The sequence below is a fragment of the Oncorhynchus gorbuscha genome, linkage group LG11, assembly GCF_021184085.1.
Source record: "Oncorhynchus gorbuscha isolate QuinsamMale2020 ecotype Even-year linkage group LG11, OgorEven_v1.0, whole genome shotgun sequence".
Classification (NCBI taxonomy): Eukaryota; Metazoa; Chordata; class Actinopteri; order Salmoniformes; family Salmonidae; genus Oncorhynchus; species Oncorhynchus gorbuscha.
In genome coordinates this window covers 86,511,991-86,531,904 of record NC_060183.1, presented here as the reverse complement: position 1 = coordinate 86,531,904, position 19,914 = coordinate 86,511,991, and the positions used below count along the sequence as shown (strand labels likewise).

At 44.9% G+C, this 19,914-nt stretch overlaps 1 protein-coding gene across 1 annotated transcript in view; it reads left to right on the top strand.

Moving 5' to 3' along the window:
* Window positions 1-19,358, top strand: part of LOC124047992 (ciliary neurotrophic factor receptor subunit alpha-like) — a 262,467-nt gene extending 243,109 nt beyond the window's left edge. Inside the window, exons 8-9 of the mRNA XM_046368355.1 lie at window positions 1,613-1,760; window positions 18,468-19,358. Of these exons, the coding sequence (XP_046224311.1) occupies window positions 1,613-1,760; window position 18,468 (149 nt within the window). The 3' untranslated portion in view covers window positions 18,469-19,358. The remainder of the gene's footprint in view (window positions 1-1,612; window positions 1,761-18,467) is intronic.
* Window positions 19,359-19,914: the final 556 nt, after the last annotated feature.

The following is a 19,914-nucleotide window of genomic DNA, read 5'->3' as shown; positions in this document are numbered from 1 at the left end:
GGTCTACTATGGTAGAAGATGTCTTGGCATGCCCTGCTCTAGTAGAAGATGTTCTGTCATGGTCTACTATGGTAGAAGATGTCTTGGCATGCCCTGCTCTAGTAGAAGATGTTCTGTCATGGTCTACTATGGTAGAAGATGTCTTGGCATGCCCTGCTCTAGTAGAAGATGTTCTGCCATGGTCTACTATGGTAGAAGTGGTCTTGGCATGCCCTATTCTAGTAGAAGATGTTCTGCCATGGTCTACTATGGTAGAAGTGGTCTTGGCATGCCCTGCTCTAGTAGATGATGTTCTGTCATGGTCTACTATGGTAGAAGATGTCTTGGCATGCCCTGCTCTAGTAGAAGATGTTCTGTCATGGTCTACTATGGTAGAAGTGGTCTTGGCATGCCCTGCTCTAGTAGAAGATGTCTTGGCATGCCCTGCTCTAGTCGAAGATGTCTTGGCATGCCCTGCTCTAGTAGAAGATGTTCTGTCATGGTCTACTATGGTAGAAGATGTCTTGGCATGCCCTGCTCTAGTAGAAGATGTCTTGGCATGCCCTGCTCTAGTAGAAGATGTTCTGTCATGGTCTACTATGGTAGAAGATGTCTTGGCATGCCCTGCTCTAGTAGAAGATGTCTTGGCATGCCCTGCTCTAGTAGAAGATGTCTAGGCATGCCCTGCTCTAGTAGAAGATGTTCTGTCATGGTCTACTATGGTAGAAGATGTCTTGGCATGCCCTGCTCTAGTAGAAGATGTCTTGGCATGCCCTGTTCTAGTAGAAGATGTTCTGTCATGGTCTACTATGGTAGAATATGTCTTGGCATGCCCTGCTCTAGTAGAAGATGTCTTCGCATGCCCTGCCCTGCTCTAGTAGAAGATGTCTTGGCATGCCCTGCTCTAGTAGAAGATGTCTTGGCATGCCATGCTCTAGTAGAAGATGTCTTGGCATGCCCTGCTCTAGTAGAAGATGTTCTGTCATGGTCTACTATGGTAGAAGATGTCTTGGCATGCCCTGCTCTAGTAGAAGATGTTCTGTCATGGTCTACTATGGTAGAAGATGTCTTGGCATGCCCTGCTCTAGTAGAAGATGTCTTGGCATGCCCTGCTCTAGTAGAAGATGTCTTGGCATGCCCTGCCCTGCTCTAGTAGAAGATGTCTTGGCATGCCCTGCTCTAGTAGAAGATGTCTTGGCATGCCATGCTCTAGTAGAAGATGTCTTGGCATGCCCTGCTCTAGTAGAAGATGTTCTGTCATGGTCTACTATGGTAGAAGATGTCTTGGCATGCCCTGCTCTAGTAGAAGATGTTCTGTCATGGTCTACTATGGTAGAAGATATCTTGGCATGCCCTGCTCTAGTAGAAGATGTCTTGGCATGCCCTGCTCTAGTAGAAGATGTCTTGGCATGCCCTGCTGTCTTTATTGAGTTTTTGATATGTTTACAAGTGTATAGTGGCTGTAGATATACTGTATGGAGCTATATGGATGTATCTATGTTCTGTTCTGACATGTCCTGCAATCTCTGTTGCCTTCTTATTGGCTGTGTTTTAACCTGCTATGTTCTGATTGGATATGTGTATCTGACTTGTTATGTTATAATTGGCTGTATTGTGATTGGCTGTGTTCCAGAGACTACACCCTCTCTGGCCCCTCCCTCAGCAGAGCCCCATAGGGCAGGTGTCCCAGTGGGCAGAGCTTCATCGTCCCGACACCTCCCCTCACCCCTCCTCTGGTCCTCCTGTCTGCTGCAAGTGGCCCTAACTCTGGCCCTGATATGGTGAGTACATACACACTCCACACTAAACACTAAACTACAGTGATGTCTGCGCTGATATGGTGAGTACTTACACACTCCACACTAAACCCTACACTACAGTGCTGTCTGCTGCAAGGGGCCCTAACTCTGCCCTCTTGTATTGAGTAGATAACCCAGACCCGGTGCCAGAACAAATCAGTTGGACGGTAGTTTCCATGGATGGGCCCATTAATTTTTTCAGTTTGGTGCCCACAGCCTTAGTTATTGACATGTAAAAATACAACGGGTGGAGCTTTTTTTAAGACATTTCAAACCCGTAAGAAAATGCACAGTGTAGGCCTCCAATTGTTGACGTGGCCTGCTGGCGATCAGTAGGCTTCCTCATTTACATCCTCGTTGACGGTATATTGATCTATACCTTCAGCAGCTCCGGATATTGATCTATACCTTCAGTAGCTCCGTATATTGATCTATAACTTCAGTAGCTCCGTATATTGATCTATACCTTCAGTAGCTCTGTATATTGATCTATACCTTCAGTAGCTCTGTATATTGATCTATAACTTCAGTAGCTCCGTATATTGATCTATACCTTCAGCAGCTCCGTATATTGATCTATAACTTCAGTAGCTCCGTATATTGATCTATACCTTCAGCAGCTCCGTATATTGATCTATACCTTCAGTAGCTCCATATATTGATCTATACCTTCAGTAGCTCCGTATATTGATCTATACCTTCAGTAGCTCTGTATATTGATCTATAACTTCAGTAGCTCCGTATATTGATCTATACCTTCAGCAGCTCCGTATATTGATCTATAACTTCAGTAGCTCCGTATATTGATCTATACCTTCAGCAGCTCCGTATATTGATCTATACCTTCAGTAGCTCCATATATTGATCTATACCTTCAGTAGCTCCGTATATTGATCTATACCTTCAGCAGCTCCGTATATTGATCTATACCTTCAGCAGCTCCGTATATTGATCTATAACTTCAGTAGCTCCGTATATTGATCTATACCTTCAGTAGCTCCGTATATTGATCTATACCTTCAGTAGCTCCGTATATTGATCTATACCTTCAGTAGCTCCGTATATTGATCTATACCTTCAGTAGCTCCATATAGTTCTATCATACATAGCCTACTGCATGAAACAGTGAATAGATTTTTATTCATTTGATTAGGCAAAAGCATAGAATAGCATAATTTGAGTTTAACTCAGTCACTGATCTGTGAAGCCTGGGTTACATGGCAACAGGGTTACAGGGTTACATGGCTACAGGGCTACAGGGTTACAGAGCTACAGGGCTACAGGGTTACAGAGCTACAGGGCTACATGGCTACAGGCCTACAGGGTTACATGGCAACAGGGTTACAGGGTTATATGGCTACAGGGTTACAGGGTTACATGGCTACAGGGCTACAGGGATACAGGGTTACATGGCAACAGGGTTACAGGGTTACATGGCTACAGGGTTACAGAGCTACAGGGTTACAGGGCTACAGGGGCTACAGGGTTAGATGGCTACAGAGCTACAGGGGTACAGGGCTACAGGGCTACAGGGTTACATGGCTACAGGGCTACAGGGTTACAGGGCTACAGGGCTACAGGGTTACAGGGCTACAGGTTTACATGGCTACAGGGCTACAATGTTACATGGCTACAGGGCTACAGGGTTACAGAGCTACAGGTTTACAGGGCTACAGGGTTACAGGGCTACAGGGTTACAGAGCTACAGGGTTACATGGCTACATGGCTACACGGCTACGGGGTTACAGGGCTACAGGGTTACATGGCAACAGGGCTACAGGGTTACATGGCTACAGGGTTACAGGGCTACAGGGCTACAGGGCTACAGTGCTACAGGGTTACAGGGCTACAGGGTTACAGGGCTACAGGGTTACATAGCTACAGATATACAACGCTACATGGCTACAGGGTTACATGGCTACAGGGCTACAGTGCTACAGGGTTACAGGGCTACAGGGTTACATGGCTACAGGGTTACAGAGCTACAGGGTTACATGGCTACATGGCTACACGGCTACGGGGTTACAGGGCTACAGGGTTACATGGCAACAGGGCTACAGGGTTACATGGCTACAGGGTTACAGGGCTACAGGGTTACAGGGCTACATGGCTACATGGCTAGAGGGTTACAGGGTTACAGGGTTACAGGGCTACAGGGCTACAGGGTTACATGGCTACAGATATACAACGCTACATGGCTACAGGGTTACATGGCTACAGGGCAACAGGGTTACATGGCTACATGGCTACAGGGTTACAGGGCTATAGGGCTACAGGGTTACAGGGTTACAGGGCTACAGAGCTACAGGGCTACAGGGCTACATAGCTACAGGGCTACAGAGCTACAGAGATACAGGGATACATGGCTACATGGATACAGGGTTACAGAGCTACAGGGTTACATGGTTACAGGGCTACAGGTTTACATGGCTACAGGGTTACAGGGCTACAGGGTTACAGGGTTACATGGTTACAGGGTTACATGGCAACAGGGCTACAGGGTTACATGGCAACAGGGCTACAGGGTTACATGGCAACAGGGCTACAGGGTTACATGGCTACAGGGCTACAGGGTTACAAGGCTACAGGGTACATGGCTACAGGGCTACAGGGCTACAGGGTTACAGAGCTACAGGATTACAGAGCTACAGGGCTACAGGGTTACATGGCTACAGGGTTACAGGGCTACAGGCTAAAACAATACTTGGCCAGATCCGTTACTACTAGTTAACTAAATAAATAGTAGGCCTACACTAGTTAACTAAATAAATAGTAGGCCTACACTAGTTAACTAAATTAATATTAGGTCTACACTAGTTAACTAAATTAATAGTAGGCCTACACTAGTTAACTAAATAAATAGTAGGCCTACACTAGTTAAATTAATAAATAGTAGGCCTACACTAGTTAAATTAATAGTAGGCCTACACTAGTTAACTAAATAAATAGTAGGTCTGTACTAGTTAAATTAATAGTAGGCCTACACTAGTTAACTAAATTAATACTAGGCCTACACTAGTGTAGGCCTACTATTTATTTAGTTAACTAGTATAGGCCTACTATTTATTTAGTTAACTAGTGTAGGCCTACTATTTATTTAGTTAACTAGTATAGGTCTACTATTTATTTAGTTAACTAGTGTAGGCCTACTATTTATTTAGTTAACTAGTGTAGGCCTATACTAGTTAACTAAATAAATAGTAGGCCTACACTAGTTACATAAATAAATAGAGACCTATACTAGTTAAATTAATAAATAGTAGGCCTATACTAGTTCAATTAATAAATGGTAGGTTTATACCAGTTAACTAAATAAATTGTCGGCCTGTACTAGTTAAATTAATAGTAGGCCTAAACAAGTTATATAAATAGCAGGCCTACACTAGTTAACTAAATAGTAGGCCTATACAAGTTAATTAACGCGCTTCTAAGTAAGCTCACAAAATAAGTTTCTCAAATCAAAACAAATGTTTTTTGTCAAATGCACCGAATACAACAGGTGTAGACCTGAAATGATTACTTACAAGCCCTTAAACAACAATACAGTTGTGCAATGCAGTAAATAATTTAAAATATAAGTAACAAATAATTAAAGAGCAGCAGTAAAATAACACACGAGGCTATATACAGGGGGTACCGTTACAGAGTCAATGTGGAGGCTATATACAGGTGTTACAGAGTCAATGTGGAGGCTATATACAGGGTACAGAGTCAATGTGGAGGCTATATACAGGTGTTACAGAGTTAATGTGGAGGCTATATACAGGGGGTACCGGTACAGAGTCAATGTGGAGACTATATACAGGGGGTACCGGTACAGAGTCAATGTGGAGGCTATATACAGGGTATTACGGTACAGAGTCAATGTGGAGGTTATATACAGGGGGTACCGTTACAGAGTCAATGTGGAGGTTATATACAGGGGGTACCGGTACAGAGTCAATGTGGAGGCTATATACAGGGGGTACCGGTACAGAGTCAATGTGGAGGCTATATACAGGGGGTACCGGTACAGTGTCAATGTGGAGGCTATATACAGGGGGTACCATTACAGAGTCAATGTGGAGGTTATATACAGGGGGTACAGGTACAGAGTCAATGTGGAGGCTATATACAGGGGGTACCAGTACAGAGTCAATGTGGAGACTATATACAGGGGGTACCGGTACAGAGTCAATGTGGAGGTTATATACAGGGGGTACCGGTACAGAGTCAATGTGGAGGCTATATACAGGGGGTACCGGTACAGTGTCAATGTGGAGACTATATACAGGGGGTACCGGTACAGAGTCAATGTGGAGACTATATACAGGGGGTACCGGTACAGAGTCAATGTGGAGGCTATATACAGGTGATACCGGTACAGAATCAATGTGTGGGGGTACCGGTTAGTCAGGGTAATTGAGGTAATATGTACAGGTAGGTAGAGGGACTATGTATTAAAGGGACTATGCATAGATAATAAACAGAGAGTAGCAGCAGCGTAAATGAGGGGTCTGGGTTGCCCTTTGATTAGCTGTTCAGGAGTCAAGGCTTGCTGGTAGAAGCTGTTAAGAAGCCTTTTGGACCTAGACTTGGCGCTCCGGGTACCGCTAGCCGTGCAGTAGCAGAGAGAACAGTTTGTGACTAGGGTGGCTGGAGTCTTTGACAAATGGCCCCAGTGATGAACTGGGCCCTACACACTGCCCTCTGTAGTGCAGTCGGAGGCCGAGCAGTTGCCATACCAGGAGGTGATGGTGCAGCTGTAGAACAAGTTAATTAGCCTACATAAAATTCCGATCAGTCCAAAGTCTGCAGGATGTGTGTGTATGTGGCTGAGGTACCTGTACCAGACAGGGGGAGACAGGGCAGGGCAGACGGGGAGCAGAATGCTGGGTGGGATCCTTGCAGCAGTGCAGCATGCAGCGGGAGTAGGTGCCACAGCCGCTTGGTAGAAGCTTTTTTGGGGGGGAGGAGTAGGAGAGGAGGCGTTCAACCAGACAGGTGCAGATAAAAATATCAGGACTTTACAAAAAACGTTGGGCAAAGACAAAAAGCAAGACACCATTAAAGGTTCTACATTTGAGTGCCATTCCCTCACGGGAAAACGAGGCCAATTCCCTCACCGAGGGACACTGGAAAACGAGGGCTATTCCCTCAAAGAGGGACAGTGGAAAACGAGGGCCATTCCCCCACCGAGGGACACTGGAAAACGAGGGCCATTCCCTCACCGAGGGACTCTGGAAAACGAGGGCTATTCCCTCAAAGAGGGATAGTGGAAAACGAGGGCCATTCCCTCAAAGAGGGATAGTGGAAAACGAGGGCCATTCCCTCAAAGAGGGATAGTGGAAAACGAGGGCCATTCCCCCACCGAGGGACACTGGAAAACGAGGCCAATTCCCTCACCGAGGGACAGTGGAAAACGAGGGCCATTCCCCCACCGAGGGACACTGGAAAACGAGGGCCATTCCCTTACAGAAGGACACTGCAAAACGAGGGGTGATTGAAACAGTGACAGAACATTAACAGATCAGTTTGGCTCTTCTCTGTGTGATGTTTTGGTGTATCACCGTCCTGGGACCTATGAACCCGAGTCGCCCAGTAAAGTACAGGGCATGAGGAGGAGGATGAGGAGGATGAAGAGGAGACGATACAGTAGGAAAACATCTGCTCCAGCTAACAGTTCAAAACAAACACCACATCACAGGAAGCGAGTGGATTGGCTGATCCATAATGGTTCGTGTATGATTGGTTGATCCATAGGGGGTTACATCAAACTGTAAAAGATATTTCCTCATACCGCCTCAGGGCAATTTGCTGCTCCTATTTCCTCAAGAGGAGTGAGGCAACATGTTATGTCTTTTATGCATGTGAATGTGACTTCTATCCATAAAGACAGGATAACAATGGCAAGGTCCCATTTGGGATGCAGCTCAGGTTAGTTTTCAGTGTAAATTGCTCCATGCGTAATGAGATGATAAGGCAACGTCCTGCAGGGTTTCATATTACTCACCTGCCAGCTCCCTTTCAGGGGCTGCATCTCAAACGGACGCCTCTTTAGCGTCTAAGAAATGTGGCTAACGTCTTATATCTGGTTAAGTATTATATCTGTCACTGATCTGGAGAAATGGATGTTTTTATTTCCTCATGTCTAGATTACTGTAACTCTTTCTCAGTCAAATATCACTCCATCATCTACAGTTAGTTAGTTAGTTAGTTCTGCAGCTCAGCTTCTAATAGGCACCAGGAAATGTAATTACATCACATCTGTTTTAGCTTCTCTACGCTGGCTACCAGTCACATTTATAATAGATTTTAACATTGTATTAATCACGTTTAAGACTAGGCTTGGTTTAGACCCATTCTATATCTCTGACCATTCATCTCCTGACCAGCCTGAGATCCCCCTGCAGGCCACTGTTGACCATTCATCTCCTGACCAGCCTGAGATCCCCCTGCAGGCCACTGTTGACCATTCATCTTCTGACCAGCCTGAGATCCCCCTGCAGGCCACTGTTGACCATTCATCTCCCGACCAGCCTGACATCCTCCTGCAGGCCACTGTTGACAATTCATCTAACGACGAGCCAGGACACAGCCTGAGATCCCCCTGCAGGCCACTGTTGACCATTCATCTCCCGACCAGCCTGACATCCTCTTGCAGGCCACTGTTGACCATTCATCTCCCGATGAGCCAGGACACAGCCTGAGATCCTCTTGCAGGCCACTGTTGACCATTCATCTCCCGATGAGCCAGGACACAGCCTGAGATCCTCTTGCAGGCCACTGTTGACCATTCATCTCCCGACGAGCCAGGATAGCCTGAGATCCTCTTGCAGTCCACTGTTGACCATTCATCTGCCTATGAACCAGGACACAGCCTGAGATCGTCTGGCAGTCCACTGTTCACCATTTCAAAGTCTAGATTGAAAATGAAGGAGACTAGACATTTGCCATTAGGACCCATAGAATTTGGAATGGTCTGCCAGAGGAGATCAGGCCTGCAGATTCAGGAACTCTTTTATATCCTTGCCGAAGACACACTTATTTAAGATGCTTTTAATGTAGGATTTCAATGCTTCTAGTCCTTAGATAACTGTGCTCTATGTTGTTTTTTCAGGTGTTATTTCTTACATTGGTAGCCCATAAAACCTTAAGTGTTATTACATACACCCAGGAAGAACTATTGGATATCAGAGAGACGTCAACTTAGCAGCACAAACAGAATTACGATCAGGAATATTTTTTTACATTTTTATTTCACCTTTATTTAACCAGGTAGGCAGGTGAGAACACCTTTATTTAACCAGGTAGGCAGGTGAGAACACCTTTATTTAACCAGGTAGGCAGGTGAGAACACCTTTATTTAACCAGGTAGGCAGGTGAGAACAAGTTCTGATTTTCAACTGCGACCTGGCCAAGATAAAGCAAAGCAGTACGACACAAACAACAACACAGAGTTACACATAAACAAACAAACAGTCAAAAACACAATAGGAAAATCTATTTACAGTGGGTGCAAGAGTAAGGCAATAAATAGGCCCTAGTGGCGAAATAATTACAATTTATCATTAACACTGGAGTGATAGATCAAATCAACATTTATTTGTCACATGCGCAGGATACTACAGGTATAGACCTTACAATGAAATGCTGAATACAACAGGTATTAGAATGAAAAGCTTACTTACAGGCTCTAACCAACAGTGCAAAAAAGGTATTAGGTGAACAACAGGTAAGTAAAGAATTAAAAACAATAGTAAAAAGACAGTGAAAAACATTAGCGAGGCTATATACAGTAGCGAGGCTACATACAGAGACCGGTTAGTCAAGCTGATTGAGGTAGTATGTACATGTAGGTATGGTTAAAGTGACTATGCATATTTGATGAACAGAGAGTAGCAGTAGCGTAAAGAGGGGTTGGTGGGTGGCAGGACACAATGCAGATAGCCCGGTTAGCCAATGTGCGGGGGCACTGATTGGTCGGGCCAATCAAGGTAGTATGTACATGAATGTATAGTTAAAGTGACTATGCATATATGATAAACAGAGAGTAGCAGCAGCGTAAAAGAGGGGTTGGGGGGGGCACACAATGCAAATAGTCCAGGTATCCATTTGATTACCTGTTCAGGAGGCTTATGACTTTGGGATAAAAACTGTCGAGGAGCCTTTTTGTCCTAGACTTGGCTCTGTGGTACCGCTTAACATGCGGTAGTAGCGAGAACAGTCTATGTCTGGGTTGGCTGGGGTCTTTGACAATTTTTAGGGCCTTTCTGACACCGCCTGGTGTAGAGGTCCTTGATGACAGGCACTACCCTCTGTAGTGCCTTGCAGTCGGAGGCCGAGCAATTGCCGTACCAGGCAGTGATGCAACCGGTCAGGATGCTCTTGATGTTGCAGCTGTAGAACCTTTTGAGGATCTCAGGACCCATGCCAAATCATTTTAGGTTCCTGAGGGGGAATAGGCTTTGCCGTGCCCTCTTCGCAACTGTCTTGGTGTGTTTGGACCATTCTAGTTTGTTGGTGATGTGGACACCAAGGTACTTGAAGTCTCAACCTGCTCCACTACAGCCCCGTCGATGAGAATGGGGGACTCGGTCCTCCTTTTCAGTCCACAATAATTTCCTTAGTCTTTGTTACGTTGAGGGATAGGATGTTATTCTGGCACCACCCAGCCAGACCTCTTCCCTATAGGCTGTCTCGTCATTGGCTGTCTCGTCACTCCCTATAAGCTGTCTCGTCACTCGTCATTGGGGATCAGGCCTACCACTATTGTGTCGTCTGCAAACTTAATGATGGTGTTGGAGTCGTGGCCTGGACATCAGTCGTGGGTGAACAGGGAGTACAGGATGGGACTGAGCACGCACCCCTGGGGAACTCCAGTGTTGAGGATCAGCGTGGCAGATGTGTTGCTACCTACCCTCCCACCTGGGGGCGGCCCGTCAGGAAGTCCAGAATCCAGTTGCAGAGGGGGGTGTTTAGTCCCAGGATCCTTAGCTTAGTGATGAGCTTTGAGGGTACTATGGTGTTGAGCGCTGAGCTGTAGTCAATGAATAATATTCTCATATAAGTGTTCCCTTTGTCCAGGTCGGAAAGGGCAGTGTGGAGAGCAATAAAGATTGCATCATCTGTGGATCTGTTGGTGCGGTATTTAAATTGAAGTGGGTCTAGGGTTTTTGGGATAATGGTGTAAATATGAGCCAATACCAGCCTTTCAAAGCACTTCATGGTTACCGACGTGAGTGCTATGGGTCTCCAGTAATTTAGGCAGGTTGCCTTTGTGTTCTTGGGCACAGGGACTATGGTGGTCTGCTTGAAACATGTTGGTATTACAGACTCAATCAGGGACATGTTGAAAATGTCAGTGAAGACACCTACCTGTTGGTCAGCACAAGCCCGGCGCACACATCCTGGTAATCCGTCTGGCCCCGCAGCCTTGTGTATGTTGACCTGTTTAAAGGTCTTACGTCAGCTACGGAGAGCATGATCACACAGTCCTCCGGAACAGCTGGTGCTCTCATGCATGCCTCAGTGTTACTTGCCCCGAAGCGAGCACAGAAGTGAATTAGCTCGTCTGGTAAGCTTGTGTCACTGGGCAGCTCACGACTGTGCTTCCCTTTGTAGTCTGTAATAGTTTGCAAGCTCTGCCACCTAAGACGAGTGTCAGAGGCGGTGTAGTATGATTGAATCTTAGCCCTGTATTGACGTTTTGCATGTTTGATGTTTCGTCGCAGGGCATAGCAGGATTTCTTATATGCCATTTAGCAGACGCTTTTATCCAAAGCGACTTACAGTCATGTGTGCATACATTCTACGTATGGGTGGTCCCGGGGATCGAACCCACTACCCTGGCGTTACAAGCGCCATGCTCTACCAACTGAGCTACAGAAGGACCACAATTTCTTGTAAGCTTCCGGGTTAGAGTCCGTCTGTGGAGGTGAATAAACAGCCATGAAAAGTGTAGCATGAAAACACTCTCGTAGTGTGGCCTGCAATTTATCTTAAATTAATATACTCTACTTCAGGCGAGCAAAATCTGGAGACTTCCTTAGATTTCGTGCACCAGCTGTTTACAAATATGCACAGACAGCCTCCCCCCCTGTTCTTACCCGAGTGTGCTGTTCTATCTTTCCGGTGCACCGTATATCCCGCTAACTGAATATCCATGTCATCATTCAGCCACGATTCCGTGAAACTTAGGATATTACAGTTTTTGATGTCCTGTTGGTAGAATATTCGTGATCATACCTCGTCTAATTTATTGTCCAATGATTGCACATTGTCAAGTAATATTGACGGTAACGGCAGCGTTCCCTATCGATGTGCAGAAGATGATGTGCAAGTAGAATTACTGGGGGGCAAAGAGCAAGAGGATAAATACAATATGGGGAGTTGGGTGTGCTATTTACAGGTTATAGTGATCGTTAAGCTGCTATGACAGCTGATGCTTAAATTAGACTTTCCAAAGCGGATCCTTTGTCTGCACCTCCCTGGGCATTTGAAGTGATTCCAGAGGCCGACCCAAAACAACGCAGTCAGAGAAGAGGGCGAGGCGTGGTCTTCCAATAAGGCTTCAGCACACCACCCACCGCTTCCCAGTATATTACTCGCTGGGACTTGTCAGAGGCAGTTCAGCCAACAGCATCGCGCCGACAGGTATAAACATCTCTCCAGTAAGAAGGTTGGGGGTGGTGTATGTTTCATGACTCATGGTGTAATTGTAACAACATACAGGAACTCAAGTCCTTTTGTTCACCTGACCTAGAATTCCTCACAATCAAATGCTGACCGTATTATCTCCTAAGAGAACTCTCCTCGGTTATCGTCACAGCTGTGTATATCCCAAGCGGAGGACCATCAAGGAACTTCACTGGACTTTATGCAAACTGGAAACCATATAAACCATATATCCTGAGGCTGCATTTATTGTAGCTGGGGATTTTAGCAAAGCTAATTTGAGAACAAGTCTACCTAAATTCTATCAGCATATCGATTACAGTACACGAGCGAGTAACACAACTCTAACTTCCGCAATGTCCCCACCACCCTCCTTTTGGCAAATCTGACCATGACTCCAGCTTGTTGTTCCCCTCCTATAGGCAGAAACTAAAACCGGAAGCGCCGTGGTTTAAGTCTATCGAACACTAGTCTGACCAATCAGATTCCACGCTTCAAAATTGCTTCGATCACGTGGACAGGGATATGTTTCGGATAGCCTCAGAGAACAACGCTGACTCGGTGAGCGAGGTTATAAGGAAGTGTATAGGAGATGTTGTACCCACTGTGACAATGGAAAGCTTCCCAAACCAGAAACCATGGATTGATGGCAGCATTTGCGCAAAACTGAAAGCACGAAACATCGCATTTATTCATGGCTAGGCAACTGGGAATATGGTCGAATACAAACAGTGTAGTTATTCCTTCCTTAATTAAGGCAATCAAACAAGCAAAGTGTCAGTATAGAGACAAAGTGGAGTCGCAATTCAACAGCTCAGTTACGAGACGCATGGGGCAGCTTCTACAGACAATCACGGATTACAAAACTAAAACCAGTCGCGGACATCGACATCTTGCTTTGTGCGCTTTGAGGACAATACACCAACGCGGCCCACTACCAAAGACTTTGGGCTCTCCATCTCCATGGCCAACGTGAATAAAACATGTAAAAGGCTGCCAGCCCAGACGGTATCCCCAGCCGCGTCCTCATAACATGCGCAGACCAGCTGGCTGGTGTGTTTATGGACTTATTTAATCAATCCCTATCCCAGTTTGCTTTCCTCACATGCTTCAAGATGGCCACCATTGTTCCTGTTCCCAAGAAAGCTAAGGTAACTGAACTAAACGACTATTGCCCCATAGCACTCACTTCCGTCATCATGAAGTGCTTTGAGAGACTAGTCAAGGATCATATCACCTCCACCCTACCTGTCACCTTAGACCCACTTCAATTTGCTTACCGCATCAAAAGGTCCACCGACGAGGCAATCGCCATCTCACTGAACACTGCCCTAACCCATCTGGACAAGAGGAATACCTATATAAGAATGCTGTTCATTGACTATAGCTCAGCATTCAACACCATAGAACCCTTCAAATTCGTCATCAAGCTTGAGACACTAGGTCTGAATCCCGCCCTGTGCAACTGTGTCCTGGACGTCCTGACAGGCCGACCCCAGGTGGTGAAGGTAGGAAACAACATCTCCACTCCGCTGATTCTCAGCACTGAGGCCCCACAAGCGTGCATTCTCAGCCCCATCCTGTACTGTGTGGCCATGCACACCTCCAACAAAAGCATCAAGTTTGCAGACGACACAACAGTGGTAGGCTTGATTTCCGACAATGACGAGACGGGGAGGAGGTGAGGGCCCCCGGATTGTGGTGTCAGGAAAATAACATGTGTACATGTCACCGACGAACTGAAATGGTCCACGCACACAGACAGTGTGGTGAAGAATCACAGAAAACACCCACTAACCTTTACAGATGCACCATCGACAGCATCCTGTTGGGCTGTATCACTGCCTGGTAATGCAACTGCACTGCCCTCAACCACAGGGCTCTCCAGGGGGTGGTGCGGTCTGCATAATGCATCACCGGGGGCAAACTAACTGCCCCCCAGGACAGCTACACCACCCGATGTCACAGGAAGGCCAAAAAAATAATCAAGAACAACAACCACCTGAGCCACTGCCTGTTCACCTCTTATCCAGAAGGCAAGGTCAGTACAGGTGCATCAAAGCTGGGACCGAGAGAATAAAAAACAGCTTCTATGTCAAGGCCATCAGACTGTTAAATAGCCATCAGTAGCACAGGGAGGCTGTTTATCTACAGACTTTAACTTCTTATGGCTGGGGGCAGTATATAGTAGCTTGGATGATTAAGGTGCCCAGAGTAAACTGCCTACTACTCAGGCCCAGTTACTAATATATGCATATTCTAAAACTGCTTGAATGATGTCTGTGAGTATAACAGAACTCATATGGCTTGCAAAAACCTGAGAAAAAATCCACCAGGAAGTGGGAAATCTGAGGTTTGTAGTTTTTAAACTCTTTGCCTATCAAATATATAGTGTCTATGGGGTCAAATTGCACTTCCTACGGCTTCCACTAGATGTCAACAGTCTTTAGAACCTTGTTTGATGCTTCTACTGTGAACGTGGGGGGAATGGGAGCTGAATGAGTCAGTGATCTTGCAGTGGCATGAGCTGGTCACGCGCGTTCACGTGAGAGTTAGCTTGCGTTCCCATTGCATTTCTGAAGATAAAGGATTTGCCCGGTTGGAACATTATTTAAGATTTATTTTAAAAACATCCTAAAGATTGATTCTATACATCGTTTGACATGTTTCTACAGACTGTAAAGGAACTTTTTGACTTTTCTTCTGGCCTGCGCGTCATGAATTTGGATTACTGGGCTAAACGCCCGAAAACAAAAAGGAGTTGTTTGGACATAAATGATGGACTTTATCGAACAAATCAAACATTTGTTGTGGAACTGCGATTCCTGGGAGTGCATTCTGATGAAGATCATCAAAGGTAGGTGAATATTTATAGTGTTATTTTTGACTTCTATTGACTCCACAACATGGCGATATCTGTTTGCGTTGTTTTGCGTCTGAGCGCTGTACTCAGATTATAGCACGGTGTGCTTTTTTGGTAAAGCTTTTTTGAAATCTGACACAGCGGTTGCATTAAGGAGTAGTTTATCTATAATTCCATGCATTATAATTGTATCTTTTATCAATGTTTATTATGAGTATTTCTGTAAATTGATGCGGCTCTCTGCAAAATCACTGGATGTTTATACATAATGCGCCAATGTAAAGATTTTTATATATAAATATGAACTTTATCGGACAAAACATACATGTGTTGTCTAACATGAAGTCCTATGAGTGCCATCTGATGAAGATCATCAAAGGTTAGTTATTACTTTTGTCTTTTTTTCTGCTTTTTGTGACTCCTCCCTTCTTTGGCTGGAAAAATGGCTGTGTTTTTCTGTGACCAGGTGCAGACCTAACATAATTGTTTCTGGTGCTTTCGTCATAAAGCCTTTTTGTAATCGGACACTGTGGTGGGATTAACAACAAGTTTATCTTTAAAATGGTGTAAAATACTTCTATGTTTCAGGAATTTTAATCATGGGATTTCTGTTGTTTTGAATTTGGCGCCCTGCACTTTCACTGGCTGTTGTCATATCGATCCCGTTAGCGGGATTTAAGCCATCAACCTGTCTCGTCCCCTTCAACTACGCAATTTGAAATGGATTTAACAAGGGACATCAATAAGGTATCATATATTTCACCTGGATTCACCTGGTCAGTCTATGTCGTGGAAAAAACAGGTGTTCCAAATGTTTTGTATACTCAGTGTTGTGACAGGTCTTATCAGACTCAGTGTTGGCCCATGTGACAGATATTATCAGACTCAGTGTTGGCCCATGTGATAGGTCTTATCAGACTCACTGTTGGCCCATGTGACAGATATCATCAAACTCAGTGTTGGCCCATGTGACAGATATTATCAGACTCAGTGTTGGCCCATGTGACAGCTCTTATCAGACTCAGTGTTGGCCCATGTGACAGGTCTTACCAGACTCAGTGTTGGCCCATGTGACAGGTCTTATCAGACTCAGTGTTGGCCCATGTGACAGGTCTTATCAAACTCATTGCACATTCATAATAGTTGTCTTTATACATTCACACTAGTTGATATCGGTAGTTATTATAAAGCAGTTCTTGATGAAAGTGAACCTTTCTAAAAACAGGAACAGATTCAACATTAGGCATATTTATCTGTCTGGTGGTTAGAGGAATGTAAGCGTCTCTCTTACCCTCTCTGGGGACCAATGAAATGTCAGGTCATTAACCCTGCTTCAACGCATTAACAATCTGGTGCCTGCTCTGTTTCAGAGCACAACCTGGTAGTTAGGTAGACTCTGATCTACACTGGAACAAACCTGGTAGTTAGGTAGACTCTGATCTACACTGGAACACCCCTGGTAGTTAGGTAGACTCTGATCTACACTGGAACAAACCTGGTAGTTAGTTAGAATCTGGTAGACTCTGATAGACTCTGATCTACACTGGAACACCCCTGGTAGTTAGGTAGACTGTGATCTACACTGGAACACCCCTGGTAGGTAGACTCTGGTAGACTCTGATCTACACTGGAACACTCCTGGTAGTTAGGTAGACTCGGATCTACACTGGAACACCCATGGTAGTTAGGTAGACTCTGATCTACACTGGAACTCCCCTGGTAGGTAGACTCTGATCTACACTGAAACACCCCTGGTAGGTAGGTAGACTCTGATCTACACTGGAACACTCCTGGTCGTTAGGTAGACTCTGATCTACACTGGAACACCTCTGGTAGTTAGGTAGACTCTGATCTACACTGGAACACCTCTGGTAGGTAGACTCTGATAGACTCTGATCTACACTGGAACACCCCTGGTAGTTAGGTAGACTTGGATCTACACTGGAACACCCCTGGTAGTTAGATAGACTCTGATCTACACTGGAACACCCCTGGTAGTTAGGTAGACTCTGATCTACACTGCAACACCCCTGGTAGTTAGGTAGACTCTGATCTACACTGGAACACCTCTGGTAGTTAGGTAGACTCTGATCTACACTGGAAAACCCCTGGTAGTTAGGTAGACTCTGGTAGACTCTGATCTACACTGGAACATCCCTGGTAGTTAGGTAGACTCTGATAGACTCTGATCTACACTGGAACACCCCTGGTAGTTAGGTAGACTCTGATCTACACTGGAACACCCCTGGTAGTTAGGTAGACTCTGGTAGACTCTGATCTACACTGGAACACCCCTGGTAGTTAGGTAGACTCTGATAGACTCTGATCTACACTGGAACACCCCTGGTAGTTAGGTAGACTCTGATCTACGCTGGAACACTCCTGGTAGTTAGGTAGACTCTGATCTACACTGGAACACCCCTGATAGGTAGACTCTGGTAGACTCTGATCTACACTGGAACACCCCTGGTAGTTAGGTAGACTCTGATCTACACTGGAACACCCCTGGTAGTTAGGTAGACTCTGATCTACACTGGAACACCCCTGGTAGTTAGGTAGACTCTGGTAGACTCTGATCTACACTGGAACACCCCTGGTAGGTAGACTCTGATCTACACTGGAACACCCCTGGTAGTTAGATAGACTCTGATCTACGCTGGAACACCCCTGGTAGTTAAGTAGACTCTGATCTACACTGGAACACCCCTGGTAGTTAGGTAGACTCTGATCTACACTGGAACACCCCTGGTAGGTAGACTGTGGTAGACTCTGATCTACACTGGAACACCCCTGGTAGTTAGGTAGACTTTGATCTACACTGGAACACCCCTGGTAGTTAGGTAGACTCTGATCTACACTGGAACACCCCTGGTAGGTAGACTCTGATCTACACTGGGAGACCCCTGGTAGGTAGACTCTGGTAGACTCTGATCTACACTGGAACACCCTATGGTAGTTAGGTAGACTCTGATCTACACTGGAACACCCCTGGTAGTTAGGTAGACTCTGATAATGTAGAGGAAGGAGGGTCAGGTTGGTTCATGTCAGTAACCAATCTGAACACTTGTGTTGGTTTGAATCAGACAGACAATACATAAATACTGTTGTTATAATGCTCTATATGCTGCTCCTCTGTTTCTAACTCTGTTCTCTCTATCTCCCTTTCTCAGATTTATTCCTGTGGAAGAACTTGAGGAGTCTCTTCTTCGTCTATTTTGCACATATTAATGGACATCCTGCATTGATCATTTATTTCAAGTTTCACACAACGTTAAATAGAAAGTGAAGATGTGATGAAGTGAAAGTTCAAATAAAAGTTTTCTACAGAAAAAACCCCATCAACTACTCACAACAACAACAGCAGGTACTAACAGCAGAACTACAGTACTGCACAGAAGCAGACATCATTGATTGGACAACACAGAAGCAGACATCATTGATTGGACAACACAGAAGCAGACATCATTGATTGGACAACACAGAAGCAGACATCATTGATTGGACAACACAGAAGCAGACATCATTGATTGGACAACACAGAAGCAGACATCATTGATTGGACAACACAGAAGCAGACATCATTGATTGGACAACACAGAAGCAGACATCATTGATTGGACAACACAGAAGCAGACATCATTGATTGGACAACACAGAAGGAGGACTGTGTCTCCATGGAGCTCCAGGCTTGATAGTGGATCTGAGACTGTTCAGACTTCTCCTCAGCAGCACAGTGGACTGATTCCATTCTCCAAGTAAAAAAACAAAACACTTTTTCATTCATTATTCAGTGAATTTGAAGACACTTGTAAGAGATCCAGAGATCCCCTTTGTGGTGGCATACAGCTAACTCATCATGCCAAAGACTTGTCTTGGAGAAGGTTTCCCACAATCCTCAGCTTCCTTAAGCCTGTGCCTGTGGAGAAGGGATGGAACCCAGAGAATTCCAGGATTCTGTATCTTACATCCGACAACCAACATGACATCACGATATAAGCAACAACACATGACATAAACAACAACACATGACATAAACAACAACACATGATATAAACAACACATGACATAAACAACAATATATGCCATTTAGCAGACACTTTTATCCAAAGCGACTTACAGTCATGTGTGCATACATTCTACGTATGGGTGGTCCCGGGGATCGAACCCACTGCCCTGGCGTTACAAGCGCCATGCTCTACCAACTGAGCTACAACACATGACATAAACAACAACACATGACATAAACAACAACACATGATATAAACAACAACACATGACATAAACAACAACACATGATATAAACAACAACACATGATATAAACAACAACACACGATATAAACAACAACACATGACATAAACAACAACACATGACATAAACAACAACACATGATATAAACAACAACACATGATATAAACAACAACACATGACATAAACAACAACACATGACATAAACAACAACACATGATATAAACAACAACACATGATATAAACAACAACACATGACATAAACAACAACACATGATATAAACAACAACACATGACATAAACAACAACACATGATATAAACAACAACACATGACATAAACAACAACACATGACATAAACAACAACACAA